Source organism: Anguilla anguilla, chromosome 3 (genome assembly GCF_013347855.1).
Source record: "Anguilla anguilla isolate fAngAng1 chromosome 3, fAngAng1.pri, whole genome shotgun sequence".
Lineage (NCBI taxonomy): Eukaryota > Metazoa > Chordata > Actinopteri > Anguilliformes > Anguillidae > Anguilla > Anguilla anguilla.
This window is the reverse complement of record NC_049203.1, coordinates 69,514,773-69,533,292: the sequence shown is the minus strand read 5'-3', so window position 1 is coordinate 69,533,292 and position 18,520 is coordinate 69,514,773. Positions and strand designations below refer to the sequence as shown.

At 51.9% G+C, this 18,520-nt stretch overlaps 1 protein-coding gene across 1 annotated transcript in view; it reads right to left on the bottom strand.

The window, feature by feature from the left end:
* adcy5 (adenylate cyclase 5) overlaps positions 1 to 18,520 on the bottom strand; it is a 92,698-nt gene that overhangs the window by 15,083 nt on the left and 59,095 nt on the right. Inside the window, exons 2-4 of the mRNA XM_035409462.1 lie at positions 12,687 to 12,836; positions 11,756 to 11,877; positions 1,268 to 1,412 (exon numbers count right to left, since the gene is read on the bottom strand). Coding sequence (XP_035265353.1) covers positions 1,268 to 1,412; positions 11,756 to 11,877; positions 12,687 to 12,836 — 417 coding nt within the window. The remainder of the gene's footprint in view (positions 1 to 1,267; positions 1,413 to 11,755; positions 11,878 to 12,686; positions 12,837 to 18,520) is intronic.

Genomic DNA, 18,520 nt, shown 5'->3' with positions numbered 1-18,520 from the left:
GGAGAGGGGGAGAGGGGTACAGAAGGAGAGGGAGAGAGGGAGAGGGGTACAGAAGGAGAGGGAGAGAGGGAGAGGGGGAGAGGGGTACAGAAGGAGAGGGAGAGAGGGAGAGGGGGAGAGGGTACAGAGGAGAGGAGAGGGGAGAGGGGGAGAGGGGTACAGAAGGAGAGGGAGAGAGGGAGAGGGGAGAGGGTACAGAAGGAGAGGAGGAGGGAGAGGGGTACAGAAGGAGAGGGAGAGAGGGAGAGGGAGAGAGAGGGTGGGAGGTAGTCCCAGTTTTAGTTTGCTTTGTGCTGCTGTCAAAGGTTAAAGGTCACCCTGATAAAAGGCCCCCTGAGACCTGGCACACCGCTCCAAACGGCCTGGTCCAAACGCCGTGAGCTGGGTCCCCCGTCCGCACCCCCTCACGTTAAACACACGGGGGTTAGGCAGCAGTGCTTCCCCTCCCTCTCTCCGGTCTGGTATGACCGCACACCCACTCACACCGTTGTGTGCGGAATGGCCCCGTCATCAGGTACGGTCCCGTAGAGACCGCTCGGTTTGGGGGTATCTTAGGATGCCGGTTTTGCGCAGCTGTGGCACAACTGAGGTTCTGAGATACTGAGAATGGTTCTAGAGCAGTGGTTCTCAACTCGGGCCAGAAAGGGCCGGTGTGGGTGCAGGCTTTTGTTCCAACCAAGCAATTACACACCTGATTCCACTAATCAACCTGTGGAGTCTTTACTAAGGAACTTGATCACAAACAAGGATCACAAATATGTGATTAGAGTGTTCATCCATGTACAGTCTAAATGCTGATGTCACAATCACCACTGACTGTTAGCGATTTCAGGGGAGTTCTAGAACACTGGCTAAGAATTCAGAAGAAAAACTAAACACAAGCAAAAAATACACACACCCGAGAATAAAGATATAGAATGAAATGGATAAGAATGATGACGGGATGAGAGACAAGTTTTGTCAATGGACACCTTGGGGAACAGAAAGAGGAAGGAGGTCATCATGGGCAAATCTGCCGCAATCGATTCGCAATTCGCAAAAAAAACACCACACACAAAAAAAAAAAAAACAAAACACAAAAAGCCCAAAGATTCTGGAACTGCCTGGACTGCATCACTCCGCATTGTCGTGACAACCTGACCCAGAAAGATGCTCAAACCCAAATTTGGTGAAGAGGCTGCTATGTTCCCGCGCTGTTACTAGGAGACCCTGTGATGTGAGTGACAGGCTGGGGTCCTCGGCGGGAGCCTTAGTCACAGATCAGCACCTCGTCCCCGCGAGCGCCGTCACCGAAATAGCAGCGCTCCTTCCGGAGGAGGGCTATCACAGCGCCGCCCGAATAATCCACCGGCCCCCCACCCCGCCGGATTAAGAGCTCGGCAAACATCGCCTCCCGGAAAAAGCACGCCGTTCTCCAGGAGCACAAACGGGGGGGTTTTAAAAGGAGCACAAACTCGGGGGAGGAAGAAAAAAAACTAACGTCAGTCCCTTAAAAAGGACCAGCAGCAGGCCAATGGGACCGTTAAAAAAGCACCTCGTACACCTTCGTCATCGGCCCCCTAATGACTCCGAGCGTAATTAGCATAATTCTCTCAACCGTTTACAGCACAAAGACTATGCCGGGTGGCACTGTAGCATAATGGGTAAGGAGTTGGTCTTGTAAGTTAAAGGTCACAGGTTCGATTCTCAGCTAGGACACTGCCGTTGTACCCTTGAGCGAGGTACTTAACCTGCATTGCTTCAGTATATATCCAGCTGGATAAATGGATGCAGTGTAAATGCTGTGTAAACTCTTGTGTAAGTCGCTCTGGATAAGAGCGTCTGCTAAATGCCTGTAATGTAATGTAATGGTAAAGAAACAGTTACCATTGATCAGGCCTAAAGCTTCACATGCTTAAAACCGATGACAATCCATCCCGGACCTTCAAAGCAAATGACCTCGAACAGAAGGGAACGATTAAAAATAGAACGACAGAAGGTCTTGGCTGCAAAACAACAACAACAACAACAAAACAAAAAAGCATTTCCAAAACAACAAGCAGCGTTTGTTGCTGAAAGATTCCGGAACGTCGCGAGGTTCTGGGGCTCCACCGCAGCGGTGGAGAGCGCTGGGAGCAGTGCCGTGATTGGCTGCGGGGGGCACGGTGTTCCTGTCGGCTCACAGCAGAGCTTCATTAACCCGGGCCTTCGGCTCCCGCGCTGCTTCCTCCAGCCTCCAGGCCGCTCCTGTCCTCCTTTCCCAATTCTCAGAAATTCCAGAGGAGAGCATATACTGCCACGTGCCAGCCGACCAGGAGCAAAGGATTCTGGGAGCGTAAACTTTTGGGGAACGAATAAAAAAAATGGAGGGAAAAATAAAAGCGATAGCGGGTCAAAGCCGCAGTGGCGGGCGGTTACCGGGAGACGGCTGAAGAGCAGGCCGGGGGACACGCGGGTGGGGGCCGGTCCAGATCCGGGAGAACAAAGCGCAGGCTCCGCCCACCTCTCCTCTCCGCTCCTCTCGCCCTCCTCCAGGGAGCGCGGACAAACATCCTGCTTGCGTAACCCCCCCCCCCCCCCATGCGCCGACCCCTCTGACCGCCAGCTGTGCCGCGGGGGTCAGTGCGCTCTGGAATCAAAGAGCTGGCACGCGCCAGCATGCCCCGACCCCTGACCCCTGACCCCTGACCCCCTGCCACTGTGAGCTGGCACCAGCACAAACGCCACCTTTCATCTCCCGGGCGCTTAACCAAGGGGCACCGACGCCGGTCGTCTGCGGCAACCCCCACCCCTACCCCCACCTCCCCTCCTCGACCCCCCTCCCTCATCGGTCCCATTCCCTCCCCCGCCATTTCTCCACCTCCTCCTGCACTCCTCTGGTAGTTACCCACGTCTGTCCTGTTTGTCCGAATCCCCATTCATCTACAGCCAGCTCCTCTTGCCCTGTCCTGACTCTCTGTTTTATCAGGCTGCCTATCTTTGTACTGGGCACTCTGTCAGCCTGTCTAAAACTCTGCTCTGCCTCTCTACAAATAATCTGTCTGTCTGTACCAGTCTATCACCCATCACTGCTGCCTAATCTCCAGCCTACCTGTCTGTCTGTCTGTCTGTCCATCTATCAGCTGTCCTTAGAGGCTGCCAGCCACGATCCAGAGTGTGACAGTTGATGGAGGACAGCTCTGCCTGAATAATACATCACAGGTTTCTCTGGGTCTCACACAGCACACACACCCCCTCACTCTCTCTTTCTCTCTCTCTCTCCCAGCACATGTCCTCTCTCACCGCCCCTCCCCCTCTCTCTCCCAGCACATGTCCTTTCCCCCCCCCTCTCTCCCAGCACATGTCCTCTCTCTCTCCCTCTCTCTCACAGCGCACGTCCTCTCTCTCTCTCCCCCCCCTCTCTCTCCCTCTCATGTCCTTGGGTACTGCAGCCCGATGACCGGACCGCTCAGACCTGCTGTTTTGGGCCAGGAACACCGTGGGGGACTAGAGCCCGTTACGAGGCAGATGGTGCGGACCGGAGGACGTCAGAGCTACTTTAACCCTTGTGAGGTCACAAATATGTGATTGGAATGTTCTTAACTGAACATTCTAATGATGATGTCACACTCGCTGCTGGTGACTGAAAGCAGTTGAGCTCTAGAACACTGAGTTCCAGAAACAGCTACTCTTCAAAGGGTTAAGTGCACAATTTAAGCATTTTCCCCTGATTCGAACGAAGAAGGAGAACCTTCAGGACCCTGCTCGATAAGTGATCCACGCTACAACAGGCGGTGGTCATACTCACTTCCTGGATGTGTTTCGATCTAAACGTTGTAACAGAATTAATTCATTTCCTCAGTTGCACTTAAAGCCGTATATTTACTCCTGATTTGTTTTTGCGTGGTTTATCTGGCAGAAACACAGCCCCTAAGGGGTTGTGAGGTTGGTGGCACGATAGCTAGCAAGAAATCAGCGTTACCTCAAATCTAAGGTGATTATACACACTGGGTAAAAGGTACTCCGTCAGTGTAAAATCTGAATGTATGCTGAATGTATTTTGCTATGTATAAACGCCAAAACAGCAAATGCCACCTGTAGGTACAGAGAATGGAGTTACCCCGGTGTGTGTGTGTGAGTGTGTGTGTGTGTGTGTGTGCGTGAGTGTAAGTCTGTGTAGTCTGTAGTCTGCATGTTTGTCTGTGTAAAATATTCAAGATAATTTATGTGTGCTTTGCAATCCGTAAATGTACACAGTTAATGGCCAAACTGTACCAGTGGTGCCAGTGTAATGGATAGGAACCCCCCCCCCCCCATCAGATGAGATTACCCCAGTGCGTTCCACCCCCAGCAGCCCCAGCGGAAGCAGGAAGTGATGTAAATGTGTTCTAATGAGCTGAATAACCTGAAACACAAGGAGCTCAGGGCGACAGTCTGTCCACGCATTCCCATGACTCAGAGCTGTGGACAGAGGGACCGGCCAGCGCTGACGCCGTTCCGTTGCCATGGAGACGGCAAACAGAGAACCCCCCCCCCCCCCCCCCCCCCCACCCCGCCCCCCCACTCCGTGCCGAGCGGAGCTACACTGGGAACGGGACACCTGGAGCGGTCGCTGGCACAGAGAGAGGGGAACTCACTGCCCGAAACGGAACGGCCATCGCACAGTGACATCATCATTAGAATGTTCGGTTAAGAACACTCTAATCACACGTTTGCGATCTCATGCCTGAAAGGGTTGAACAATGAATTGGTGTTCATTAGCACTGTCCAGAGGCCTTTATACAGGGGGAACGTGCAGAGCTTAAAATGGAAGTGAATCTTTCTCAAGGGTGCCATAGCTGTGCTCCACTTTCCCCTAGTTGCCCATTTCTCTTTAGGAGTTCTCTTCAGGAGTTTAGGGAAGCGTTTCTTGTAGGTGACGTATCAGGTGAGCAATCTGAGGGTGGAGATTAAAAGGAGGGGGTCTGACCGCTATCGAACCGCGTCGGCCCAGATACGTTTACGCCTCTCAGCGGCTCCTGACGTGGACGACGCGATAAGGCGCCTTTCAGCCCTGTTCTGTTAGCAGAGCCTGCAGCGCTGCAGCCGCTCAATTTGGGGATTTGGGGAAGTTGCCCTGAGTGCTGAGCAGTCGTCTTGAAGGAGGTGCTCCAAATCACCGTTTCCCCACGCCCGTTCCCCTCGTTCAGCTGTGCACCCAGTTTTTGGGGTTGCTCGCCCCTGCTGAGGCACTGATTCTCAGTGTGGCCACACGCCCCACGTGTGGTACCGAACCCCAAACCCAGCAGAACCGTCCGCAGCAGGCGGCCCCCCCAGACCGACCCCAGCACTGCGCAGGTACCCTCACACGGGAGTGTGCATGTCTGTATGCAAGGGAGCCAAAATAAAGAAATGGTTAAAAATGCTTTGCTGAAAATGAGGTTTTGGCATATACTGTGGCCTGGAATCAAGATCGGGGATGGGATGGGGATCGGGGATGGGGTTTGGGATGCTGAATCTGGTTTGGTGTTGGGATTTGGGATGGGGAATTTGGTTTGGTGTTGGGATTTGGGATGGGATAGGCGTTGGGATTTGGGATGGGGATCGGGGATGGGATTTGGGATGGGGAATCTGGTTTGGTGTTGGGATTTGGGATGGGGAATCTGGTTTGGTGTTGGGATTTGGGATGGGGATCGGGGACGGGGTTCGGAAGGAAGGCAGGTGTGTGTCAGCTCCCGGCAGCTCCTGGAGGGGAGGGGGGGGGGGGGGTTACGTAACTGGCTCGGTTCCCCAGCCAAGGGACAGACTTCACAAGGACAGCACTAAGGGCACACCTGCTTTAGAAAGCACTACAGCATGACTCCTCCACCAGCTCACTGTGTGTGTGTGTGTGTGTGTGTGTGTGATTACCTGTGTCTCTGCGAGTGTGTGTGTGTGTGTGTGTGTGTGTGATTACCTGTGTCTCTGCGAGTGTGTGTGTGTGTGTGTGTGATTACCTGTGTCTCTGCGAGTGTGTGTGTGTGTGTGTGTGATTACCTGTGTCTCTGCGAGTGTGTGTGTGTGTGTGTGTGTGTGTGATTACATGTGTCTCTGCGAGTGTGTGTGTGTGTGTGTGATTACCTGTGTCTCTGCGAGTGTGTGTGTGTGTGATTACCTGTGTCTCTGCGAGTGTGTGTGTGTGTGTGTGTGTGTGTGTGTGTGATTACCTGTGTCTCTGCGAGTGTGTGTGTGTGTGTGTGATTACCTGTGTCTCTGCGAGTGTGTGTGTGTGTGTGTGTGTGTGTGTGTGTGTGTGTGCGTGTCACATGGTCTGGCTGGAGAGTGCCTCTGGAGAGCCGCGCAGCAGATTCTGCCCCCTCAGGGGTCGCAACCAAAGGGTCACTTTCTACCATTTCACCTGGAACACACCGCATACACAGCAGGCTCAAACACACACGTTACAACGCACAATTCTCACAAAACTACACTGTAAAAACAAAACTACACTGTAGAAATAAAACTACACTGTAAAAACGACGTGCTACACTAACATGCACGCAGTATTCTGCTAGCAGACCTAAAGCCGTGATTGGTGAACGTATGAACAAAATGATTCCGAATTATATTTTCTGAATAAAGTTATTTTTCAACAAAGCGTCTGTAAAGTAGTAAGTTCTGCTGGTGCTGGATGAGGGTCACCCACGATACCCACAATGCACTGCCAGCACCGCTACAGCGTTTGTCCTCTGGACGGCAACCAGGAGAGGACACACCGCACTGCGTTACTCACGGACGCCAGACGGACCGCCCGCCAACCTCGTCTCACCGTGACAACCGCAGAGCCGGAGACGCCGCCGCCGTCCAGACAGCGAGTTACGCAACGACATCGACTAAAAAACCCATTACTCACAAACAGGGCGACCGCTCTGCTCACAAACAGCACGACCGCTCTGCTCTTATTAGAGAGAGAGAGAGGGGGGAGGGGAGAGAAGGGAGAGACAGACGGGGGGGGGGGGAGAGAGAGACAGCAGCAGCACACATAGCCCCTGGAATACATGAGACCTCCCCCCATCACGTGGACAGGTCAAAGGTCGGTAGTCACACACGTATCCAATGGCAGTGCAGGGCTGGCAAGCTGAGTGCAGCTTCTATACCCTTTGACCTCTGACCCACAGGCTCGGGCAGACATGTGCCTTCGCAGAGAGGAGAGACTGAGAGGCCCAACAGAGCAGCCAGCGAAATTATTATTCTGTCATACTCGCATGAAAAGAGTGGCAGGCCCCCAAATCTTATCAGATTTCCACCCCCCCCCCTTTTCCAAAACGCCTGACCCCCCCCCAATGATCACTAATCGTGCCCCAGCCCCGAGCTTATCAGGAACCTGCACGCGCTTTCGGATAACGCAGTTATGCAAAACACCGAGCGTCTCTGTCTCTCTCTCTCTCTCCCCCCTCTCTCTCTCTCTCTCTATCTCTCCCTCTCTCTCTCTCCCTCCCTCCCTCCCTCCCTCCCTCTCTCCCCCTCTCTCTCTCTCTCTCTCTCTCTCTCTCTCTCTCTCTCTCTCTCTCTCTCTCCCTCACTCCCTCCCTCCCTCCCTCCCTCTCCCTCCCTCCCTCCCTCTCTCCCCCCTCTCTCTCTCTCCCCTCTCTCTGTCTCTCTCTCTCTCTCCCCCTCTCTCTCTGTCTGTCTCTCTCTCTCTCCCCCTCTCTCTCTGTCTGTCTCTCTCTCTCTCTCCCCTCTCTCTGTCTCTCTCTCTCTACCTCTCTATCTCCCCCTCTCTCTTTCCCCCTCTCTCTCTGTCTGTCTCTCTCTCTCTCCCCCTCTCTCTCTGTCTGTCTCTCTCTCTCTCTCCCCTCTCTCTGTCTCTCTCTCTCTACCTCTCTATCTCCCCCCTCTCAGTCTCTCTCTCTCTCTCTCTCTCTCCCCCCCTCCCCCCCCAGATTCTGGGAAGCGGCCTTGCTGGAGGGCAGAACACACCGTGCCCGTCGCCTGACTCCCGCTTTGAGGTTTTGTTTTACGATGAATAATCTGTTAACAATCGCGGGATGAAAACGATCTTTGTTGCCGCAGAATAAAGAGTGTGTTCCCTCCATCCGTCCGTCCCTCCATCCCTCCATCCCTCCGTGGGCCTGCGGTGTTCTTACACTTCTGCCGTTACAGTGGAGCCTCTTGTGCGCTGATTTCTGGGACGGCAGCAAGGCGACCGAGGGACTCGGTACATAATCACAGAGTTACTTTTCCCTCAAACGCCAAGCAGGAGCGCTTCAACTGGCCAGACAGCACGCTCAAGCCACCAGGTGGAAAAGGGTGCAGTCCACACACGGGCCACTAGATGGCGATTATAGCCGCTTCTGTTCAAGAGCGAGTGTGTGGAGGAGCTTCTCTGGAGCTCCCACACATTTCAGGAGGAGCTCAAACGATGACAGACAGATCAGGCGTTTAAAAATGAGCAAAAACTGTTCTTGTGCATCTGCTCCACCGGCAGAGCTGCAAAGCAAAATGAGAAAATTACTTTCAAGTGCTTGCAGCTAGATAAAGAGATTTAAAGAGAGGCGGAATATTCAGAAGGCCCTGGTGCTCCGAAAAGTCTCTTCAGCAAAGCCACACAAACGGCTAACAGCCATCGCTGGGGGAGGCACTGTGCCGTCCTTTTGGGTCCGTGGGAAGGAACAGCAGGGCTATCGGGGCAAAACCGTGTTCGGTGATAAAAACGCAAAACTGCATTTCCATGTCGTTTACAACAGCAGTAAAGGCTGTGTGAACACACATGAAAAAGAGCAAAAAAAAGGGGAACAAGCCCACTGATAGCAGGAGGAGGGGACAAAGATGGAAGACAAACCTCCAACTAACAACATGAAAAGCACACATATTTCACAAAAGGCAAACAACATAAGATAACATAATGACGAAAACAGGCCGCTCAGCCCAACAATGCTCGCCATTTCCCTGACTAAACTGTACCTAGTGCTCTGATTACCTACAGACTAGATAGTATCTAACACTGTATAGAAGCCTAGTCTTGAAAATGCATAGAGTTTCTGCCTCTACTACACGATCTGGCAAGCTATTCCACACATTGACCTCTCTCTGTGTGAAAAAATACTTCTGAACTTCTGGAAAAAAAGCTGTATCCGTGTATCGTGTACCAAATACCATGAAAATGAATTCCAAGATTCAATAATCGATGGGACAGAAAATATTTAATCCGCTCTTACCTGGCCATTGACCTGCCAGGTTCTGTGCATCGCACACACATCTAAAACACTTCAGCTCCTATGCGTGTATTCTCATGCATCCCAAACCCCCCTTTTAAAGCAACTGTCTGTAGTAAACTGGAAGGTATATGACACAAAAATGGCATGAGAAAGTTCCATAGGAGTGTCCCCATAAAAACAGATGAGGCCTTGAAGTTCTGTGTGATGAGATTACAACACATCCTGAGTACATGGCTGCTAGTGTAGTATAGCGGGTAAGGAGCGGGTCTTGTAACCTAAGGGTCACAGGTTTGATTCCCAGGTAGGACACTGCCGTTGTACCCTTCAGCAAGGTACCTAACCTGCATTTCTTCAGCATAAATCCAGCGGTATAAATGGATGCAAGTGTAATAGTTGTGTAAATCGCTCTGGATAAGAGCGTCTGCTAATTGCCTGTAATGTAATGTAATGTAATGGAACAGTTATAGCATGGCAGATGCACTACAACAGGACATCAGGATGGCATGTCCACAGTATAAGAGAGCTCTCCCATATGCCATCAGCACTCAGACTCAGGCTATCTGTTTCAGCTCAGAATGCAATCACAGGACGCTAACGCGCGAGGACAGTGAATCACACACATTCAGATTCAAGCCCCTTCCTGGAAGCCATTTAAAACAGGAAGTCCCACCGTCATCCTCCCACCCCCCCTCAGGCCAATCACACGAGATCCACCAACACGAGTAAACATCCAATAAAAATGTACACGGACAGCAGCACTGAACATACGATCAATACCAATGCACCAATGTAAACACAGGCTGAACTAGGTAGTTAGAAGAAATGTTGCTCATATTTTCAATAAAATTCAGCCATTTTAAAGAGGACATTTCTGTTTGTGAGTGCACAGTATGAACTATTTAAGTGTGCGATTTTGAGCTGCAAACGCGCATTTCGGGAAACACACCCCAGCGGGGGTCTGTGTTTAGCAGTTAACCGACCGAAACAGTAAAAAAATCCCACGCCTCGCATCACACCTGTGAGATGCCGCAGAAGGGGACGCGATTTGTCGAAATCGTCTGGAAGCCGTGCGTGAAAGATAAAAGCAGGTAGGTAACCTGTATCGCAAAGTATTTAAAACGATTTCTGCCGCGTTTGTTTTGGAATACCTGAAGCACGAGATTTTAAGTCTGGTCTTCGGAGGCCTGTCTGAATCCACACCTTTCCCTTGGCCTCTGGGCTTAATCTCTCTATATACAGTCGAGTAACCGGCAAAAACAAAAAGAAAAAACAAAAATCGAAACACTTGCATTTTCCCTCTCTCTCTCTCCCAAAATTTGAAATTAACCTCTGTGGAGAAATGAGCAAAGAACAGAGAAAAGATTCACTGCAGACAAAAAAAAAAAAAAAAACAGTAGGAAAGGGGGATTTCAAACGGCTCTTTAAAGCGTGTGACCGTAAGGAAGGGGGCAAGCCGCCCCCGCTGCTGCACCCCGTCCCACGAGCGTGCGCCTCAGCTGTTACGGGCGGGTCATGCAAAACCCAGCGGCTCCCGGGTCTCTGAAAAGCGTCCTTGTCTGAGCGCAAACGCCTCGTCCTCCACAGGCAGCCGCTGGCCTGGCTCAGCGGAGACGTTCAGAGATATCACGCAGAAAAATTATATCTGATAACAACACTTTCTTCAGGTCATTCCATTACGTTACAGGCATTTAGCAGACGCTCTTATCCAGAGCGACTTACACAACTTCTTATATTGCATTTATCCAGCTGGATATATACTGGAGCAATGCAGGTTAGGTACCTTGCTCAAGGATACAACGGCAGTGTCCTACCGGGGAATCGAGCCTGCAACCTTCAGGTTACAAGACCAACTCCTTAGCCATTACACTACCTTGCCGCCCCGGACAGGAAATAAAAACTTTAATCGGTTGATTTTAGGATGAGAGTGAAAACATGGAACACACAAAACTTTTAAAAAGGTGTGTGAGGCACACACATCTGTGTGAATTACTAACGTTTTAATAACGTGAGAATAACTGAAAGCCCAAGAGTTCCACTGGCATCCCGATATCTGCATACCATGCAAATGATGCTTAAGATTACATGACAGCAGGAAAACTCTCCAGGGGGTTGAACACTTCAGATCGCTGGTTCCCTGACTGTGGTGGGTAGCACATTCTAACCGTATTCAATTATTCATCTGTTCATTAATCGATTTATCCGTTTGTCTTTCATAACATGTCATTAAAGTTTCAGAACCTTGTTGATTCAACAAACTTCAAACTCTTCAGTTAGGTCATGACATAAATGTATGACTTTCAGCCTCTAAGCCTGAAAAATACAGCAGAAATTTACAAAAATAAAATAAAATAAATTTATAAAATAAATAAATAAATAAAATAAGAGACGTGAGGAAGCAGAGCCAGTGATGTAGCTGAAGGGTGCTGTGTGTTAATAGCATGATAACGCGCACTATAACAGCGAGCATCATGGGTAATGGTGCTCTATCTCAGCTTGCATTGTGTCCAAGTCCGCCCCCGCATTTTCGGTTGGCATGGTTCCACTCTTCGAGCTGTCCCGTTTGAATGCCCTCGACCCCGCCCCCCCCCAGCCCCCCCTCCCTGACTGACTGGCGCTGCTCCTACCTCACGTTGTCGTGTTTCTGGATGTAGATTTTGTGAAACATCATGTCTTCCTGCTTGGCATTGATGTCGGCTTTCATCTCCATGGCAACGTGGCGGGGAAGCACAGAGAGCAAGAGGCGTTCCTGCGGAGGGAGAGAGGGAGAGAGGGAGAGGGAGGGAGAGAGAGAGGGAGGGGGAGAGAGGGAGAGAGAGAGAGAGGGAGGGAGAGAAAGGGAGAGAGGGAGAGAGAGAGAGTGAGTGGGAGAGAGTTGGAGAGGGTTAGGGAGAGAAACAGAGAGAGAGAGGGACAGGAGAGACGGAGTACAGAGAGGAAAGAAGAGAGACAGGAAGGGAGAGAAAGGAGAGGGAGAGAGACAAAACAAGGGAAAGAGTGAATAAAAGACGGAGAGAGAAAATTAAGTGGGAGCAATAGGAATAAGAGGGACCCTGATAATTGAGCATTGATGACAGCCCCCCCACACCCCCCACATGCCCCCCGGTACTGCGGAGAGGTGACGTCATCAGTGACGACCGCAGCTCAACCGTGATACAATCAGTGTGCACAGGCAATGCGTGGGAGTGTGGAGGGTTCCCATCTCTACCTGTCAATCAGACCAGCTAACCCCAGTCTGCAACGTGTGTCATAAGCAAGACTGAGCTTAAAACAAAACCAGAGAGCGGTGAAAACCACTAACCTCATTCGTACAAAGACACAACGGGTCCAACCCAGTCACAAGGATGTGCAACTTAAGATCAGAAAAGCGACAATTTATTTATATGTTTATTAATTTATCTAATAAAATGTATTATGTTTAAAAGAACGTGTAGGTGTATCAGTCTCCCAGTCTCCACTGCTCCCTCGCACTCTAATCAGGAAGTGGAGATTTCAGAGCCAAATGACTTCCTACATTATATACTCCCGCGTCCTCCAGTATCCCATCAGCCCCCTCACCTGCTGCTGGTTCTCCCTCTGCGAGTGCAGGCGGGCCTGGATGCACTCGCGCGTCTCCTGGAAGGCCTGCCTCTGGGAGCCCTCGGCTGGGTAGTGGGTGCACACCCCCACGATGTTGGTGCAGGAGAAGATCAGCACGTTGGACACCAGCTAGGGGGGAGAGAACGAGAACGGGTGTGAGGGGGGGGGGAGAGGAGTCAGGGTTGCGTGCATGTGTGTGTGTGTGAAAGAGAGAGTGTGTGTGTGTGCATGTGTGTGTGTGTGTGTGTGTGTGTGTGTGTGTGTGTGGGGGGGGGGGTATGTGTGTGTGTATGTGCATGTGTGTGTGTGTGTGTGTGTGTATCTGTGTGTGTGTGTGTTGTAAACACCAGTTGCATTGTGGAGGTCTGGCTCAGAGCCATCAGCTAATGAAGCCATCTGAGTCCTGTCACTAGCAGTCACACAGAGCTGCTGCAGATGCTCTGACAGGACTTCAGCGAAAGGCGTCACTAACGCTAACCGCTAAGCAGAGCTCTGCCGGGGCAGCCAGCTGGGGGACTCCCAAACCACACGGCATAAATAAACAAGCCGGGAGATCTGGCCGGTCACTCTGGGCTTTGGTCTCCAGTAGCTGCTCAAACTCACACAGCCTGAGTGTGTGAAGCCTACATGCTGGAGGAATAATAATACACAGCTAAAGAACACACACACATGCACACACGGACACACACACACACAGACACAGACACACGCCCTCACACATGCACGCACGCACACACACACACACACTCACTCACACCCTCACACACACGGACGCACACCCTCACACACACGGACACATGCCCTCACACACATACATACGCGCACACCCACACACACACACACACGTACATATATAATACAGCCAGACTGGTAGTGTAGCCTGTAGCATAAAATGATCAGCCAACAGCTAGCATCCACTAGAGCGACATACAGAGGCTTACAGTATGATATATGTTTTGCCAGGATGGGGGGGTGATATTGAGTCTATAATATCACGGTGTCTAGCCCAGTCCGATAAACAGAAGTAGCAGCCAGCAGGTGGGTCGCCCGGGGCAACCGCAAGGACGTCCTCTTCAGCGGCCGAGAGCGAATGAGAGCGCAGGAACAGGGAGGACCGGCGCGCAGGACTTCCCACAAGGCCTCAGCGCGATGCAGTGAACAGCCGCCCCAGTTCCAGCACGGGGGGGGTGGGTGGGGGGCAATCTTATCCCAAAAGGGCCGGCGTGGGTGCAGGTGCTTGTTATAGCCCAGCACTGAGACACCTGATTCTATTTATCAAGGTCTTCAGTAAAGATCATGATCAGTTAATTAGCTGAGTTGGGTGCAGTGGGGCTGGTCTAAAACAAACACCTGCACCCACCCTGGTCCTTCTGAGGACAGGATCGGGCGCTCCTGCTCCTGTGCTCCAGCGGGACTCCATGGACTGAACCGCACGCTGTGCTCTCAGGTCGGGCTGGTCCAGGGACCGGCTGAACCCAGAGAACTTTATCATTAAACTGAGTATCATGGATCCACAAAGCCAGGGTGCACTGGGACACCCCCTCCCCCCCCCTCCCCAAATGTACATGGACACAATGGAAATGAGATTTCACTGATCTCTGCAATGCTCCTCTGCTCGCATTTCTCCTGCAAAGCGCTGACCAATCATAACCCAGAACACAGCTCAAGAGTGCATACTGTCGCTGTTTTTATAGGCCTTTTACTCCCAATTACGCTCAGGGGCGTGAAACGATTAGCCAAAACCCGATGGCATCTGGTTATAATCTTGTGAAGTAAGCTTCCCTGAAAATCCTCCACCAATTATTTCTCGAAGTACACAATCCCCCGCAAATTGACGGTCCATGTAAATATGCGACTGCAATTAATTTCTCCCAAAAAAAAACAAAATATCTTGCTCTCAAACCCTCTATTTTGCAGTGTAATGAATGCAGAACAGGCCTTGTGCACTGATCTGATTATTCTCTAATTCCAGTGATACCACACCGGACCCCCTCCCCGGGTACACCGTGTCCACTGACCACACCGGATCCCCTCCCCGGGTACACCGTGTCCACTGACCACACAGGACCCCCTCCCCGGGTGAAGCGTGTCCCCTGACCACACCGGACCCCCTCCCCGGGTGAAGCGTGTCACCTGACCACACCGGCCCCCCTCCCCGGGTGAAGCGTGTCCACTGTGGGGTGTTTTTCCCTCTCTGCAGGTTAAATCACAGGCCACAGACGATTCGGAGCCGGGATGTGGGCTCAGTCATCGAGGACAGGCACCCAACGCCGCCCCCCCCGCCGCCCCTCGCCGCACCGCTCGCAGTGTTCCCGTCGCTGGGCCGATAACGCTGCCGCTCGGGACACCGCGTACGGGTCGGGTCAGCGCAGGCGCAGCTGCACCCCCCCCCCCCCAAAAAAAACCCCAACAGCAACAAAACACTGTCAATATGATTATTATCATTATTATTATTGAGTACAGCAGCTCACCAGGACTCCAGTGCGAGTCCAAACCAGAAGTCCTTGGTGTTGAGGAAGACCAGGCCTGACACGGTCTGAGATGACATTTCAGCAGGGTCGTGACTACCACCGAGGACACAGAGGTCATGTCCTCGGTTATTACTGTTTTTTTTATGTGTTCATTTCCAAAGCCTGTGTTTCATTTCATTCTTCAGTGAGAACATCTGTTGCATTTCATTTAAGATGAGGATGAATGGTCTTTAATGCTACTCACATTTAAGCATAGTCTAGATGTGGCATGTGTGCAGCATTTACACCCTAAAATGCATCCTCATTTAAGTGACTAAATTAAAAAGGAAAAAAAACCTAGCCCCCCAAGGCCAGGCCAGACACGCACTGAGCACGCTCAGTATCAGCCAGACACACACTGAGCATGCTCAGCATCAGCCAGACACGCACTGAGCACGCTCAGTATCAGCCAGACACGCACTGAGCACGCTCAGTATCAGCCAGACACGCACTGAGCATGCTCAGTATCAGCCAGACACACACTGAGCATGCTCACTATCAGCCGGACACGCACTGAGCATGCTCAGTATCAGCCAGACATGCACTGAGCACGCTCACTATCAGCCAGACACGCACTGAGCATGCTCAGTATCAGCCAGACATGCACTGAGCATGCTCACTATCAGCCAGACATGCACTGAGCATGCTCACTATCAGCCAGACACGCACTGAGCATGCTCAGCATCAGCCAGACACGCACTGAGCATGCTCACTATCAGCCAGACACGCACTGAGCATGCTCAGTATCAGCCAGACACGCACTGAGCATGCTCAGCATCAGCCAGACACGCACTGAGCATGCTCACTATCAGCCAGACACGCACTGAGCATGCTCAGTATCAGCCAGACACGCACTGAGCATGCTCAGTATCAGCCAGACACGCACTGAGCATGCTCACTATCAGCCAGACACGCACTGAGCATGCTCACTATCAGCCAGACACGCACTGAGCATGCTCACTATCAGCCAGACACGCACTGAGCACGCTCAGTATCAGCCAGACACGCACTGAGCATGCTCAGTATCAGCCAGACACGCACTGAGCATGCTCAGTATCAGCCAGACCCGCACTGAGCATGCTCAGTATCAGCCAGACACGCACTGAGCATGCTCAGCATCAGCCAGACACGCACTGAGCATGCTCACTATCAGCCAGACATGCACTGAGCGCGCTCACTATCAGCCAGACATGCACTGAGCATGCTCACTATCAGCCAGACACGCACTGAGCACGCTCAGTATCAGCCAGACACGCACTGAGCATGCTCACTATCAGCCAGACATGCACTGAGCATGCTCAGTATCAGCCAGACACGCACTGAGCATGCTCAGTATCAGCCAGACATGCACTGAGCATGCTCAGTATCAGCCAGACACGCACTGAGCATGCTCAGTATCAGCCAGACACGCACTGAGCATGCTCAGCATCAGTCAGACATGCACTGAGCATGCTCAGTATCGGTCAGACATGCACTGAGCACGCTCAGTATCAGCCAGACACGCACTGAGCACGCTCACTATCAGCCAGACACGCACTGAGCATGCTCACTATCAGCCAGACACGCACTGAGCATGCTCAGCATCAGCCAGACACGCACTGAGCATGCTCACTATCAGCCAGACATGCACTGAGCGCGCTCACTATCAGCCAGACATGCACTGAGCATGCTCAGTATCAGCCAGACATGCACTGAGCATGCTCAGTATCAGCCAGACACGCACTGAGCATGCTCAGTATCAGCCAGACACGCACTGAGCATGCTCAGTATCAGCCAGACACGCACTGAGCATGCTCAGCATCAGTCAGACATGCACTGAGCATGCTCAGTATCGGTCAGACATGCACTGAGCACGCTCAGTATCAGCCAGACACGCACTGAGCACGCTCACTATCAGCCAGACACGCACTGAGCATGCTCACTATCAGCCAGACACGCACTGAGCATGCTCAGTATCAGTCAGACACGCACTGAGCATGCTCAGTATCAGCCAGACATGCACTGAGCATGCTCAGTATCAGTCAGACACGCACTGAGCACGCTCAGCATCAGTCAGACACGCACTGAGCACGCTCAGCATCAGCCAGACATGCACTGAGCATGCTCAGCATCAGCCAGACACGCACTGAGCATGCTCAGTATCAGCCAGACACGCACTGAGCACGCTCACTATCAGCCAGACACGCACTGAGCATGCTCACTATCAGCCGGACCCGCACTGAGCATGCTCACTATCAGCCGGACACGCACTGAGCATGCTCACTATCAGCCGGACACGCACTGAGCATGCTCAGCATCAGCCAGACATGCACTGAGCATGCTCAGTATCGGTCAGACATGCACTGAGCACGCTCAGTATCAGCCAGACACGCACTGAGCACGCTCACTATCAGCCAGACACGCACTGAGCATGCTCACTATCAGCCAGACACGCACTGAGCATGCTCAGTATCAGTCAGACACGCACTGAGCATGCTCAGTATCAGCCAGACATGCACTGAGCATGCTCAGTATCAGTCAGACACGCACTGAGCACGCTCAGCATCAGTCAGACACGCACTGAGCACGCTCAGCATCAGCCAGACATGCACTGAGCATGCTCAGCATCAGCCAGACACGCACTGAGCACGCTCAGCATCAGCCAGACATGCACTGAGCATGCTCAGCATCAGCCAGACACGCACTGAGCATGCTCACTATCAGCCTTACTTACACCTCTCTTTTGGCGGTAACCCAATTTCCCGCTATACAGACTGAACTCGCTGGAAACAGCTCTGACATGCAGATGGGGTGGGGGGGGGGGGATGGGGGGGGGGCGGGGAGGGGGGGGGGGGGAGGAGATGCTTTTGCTTGCCTGTTCTACTGTTTCATTGCTTTAATTGTGAAGAACAACATTAAGCGTGCATTTCTCAAATGCAACAGAAACACGTTTCTAATCACGAAAATTAAAGTTGATGGGCCAGGCGGTGGGGGGGGGGGGGGGGGGGGGGTACATTTACTACAGCAGTGGCAGCAGAGCCATAAACAGAGACGGCGCAAAATTTACCTCAAATCTGATCATTACTCTCAGCCTCTTTCCATTTACGATCCGCAATTAACAGTCAAACCATTCATTGTCCTGTTAATCAATATCAACGCACAGAACAAAAGTCGGCTTCATTCTCATGACAACCTCTTTGTGCTTCACACAACAAGACCGCCGAGCTCTTCTTCTGGCTAGACTGCGACACTCCGATGATTTTTCTGTGGAGGGGGAAAACGATTCTTCTCAATCTAAGAGGATCTCAAATTAAGAATGTGACT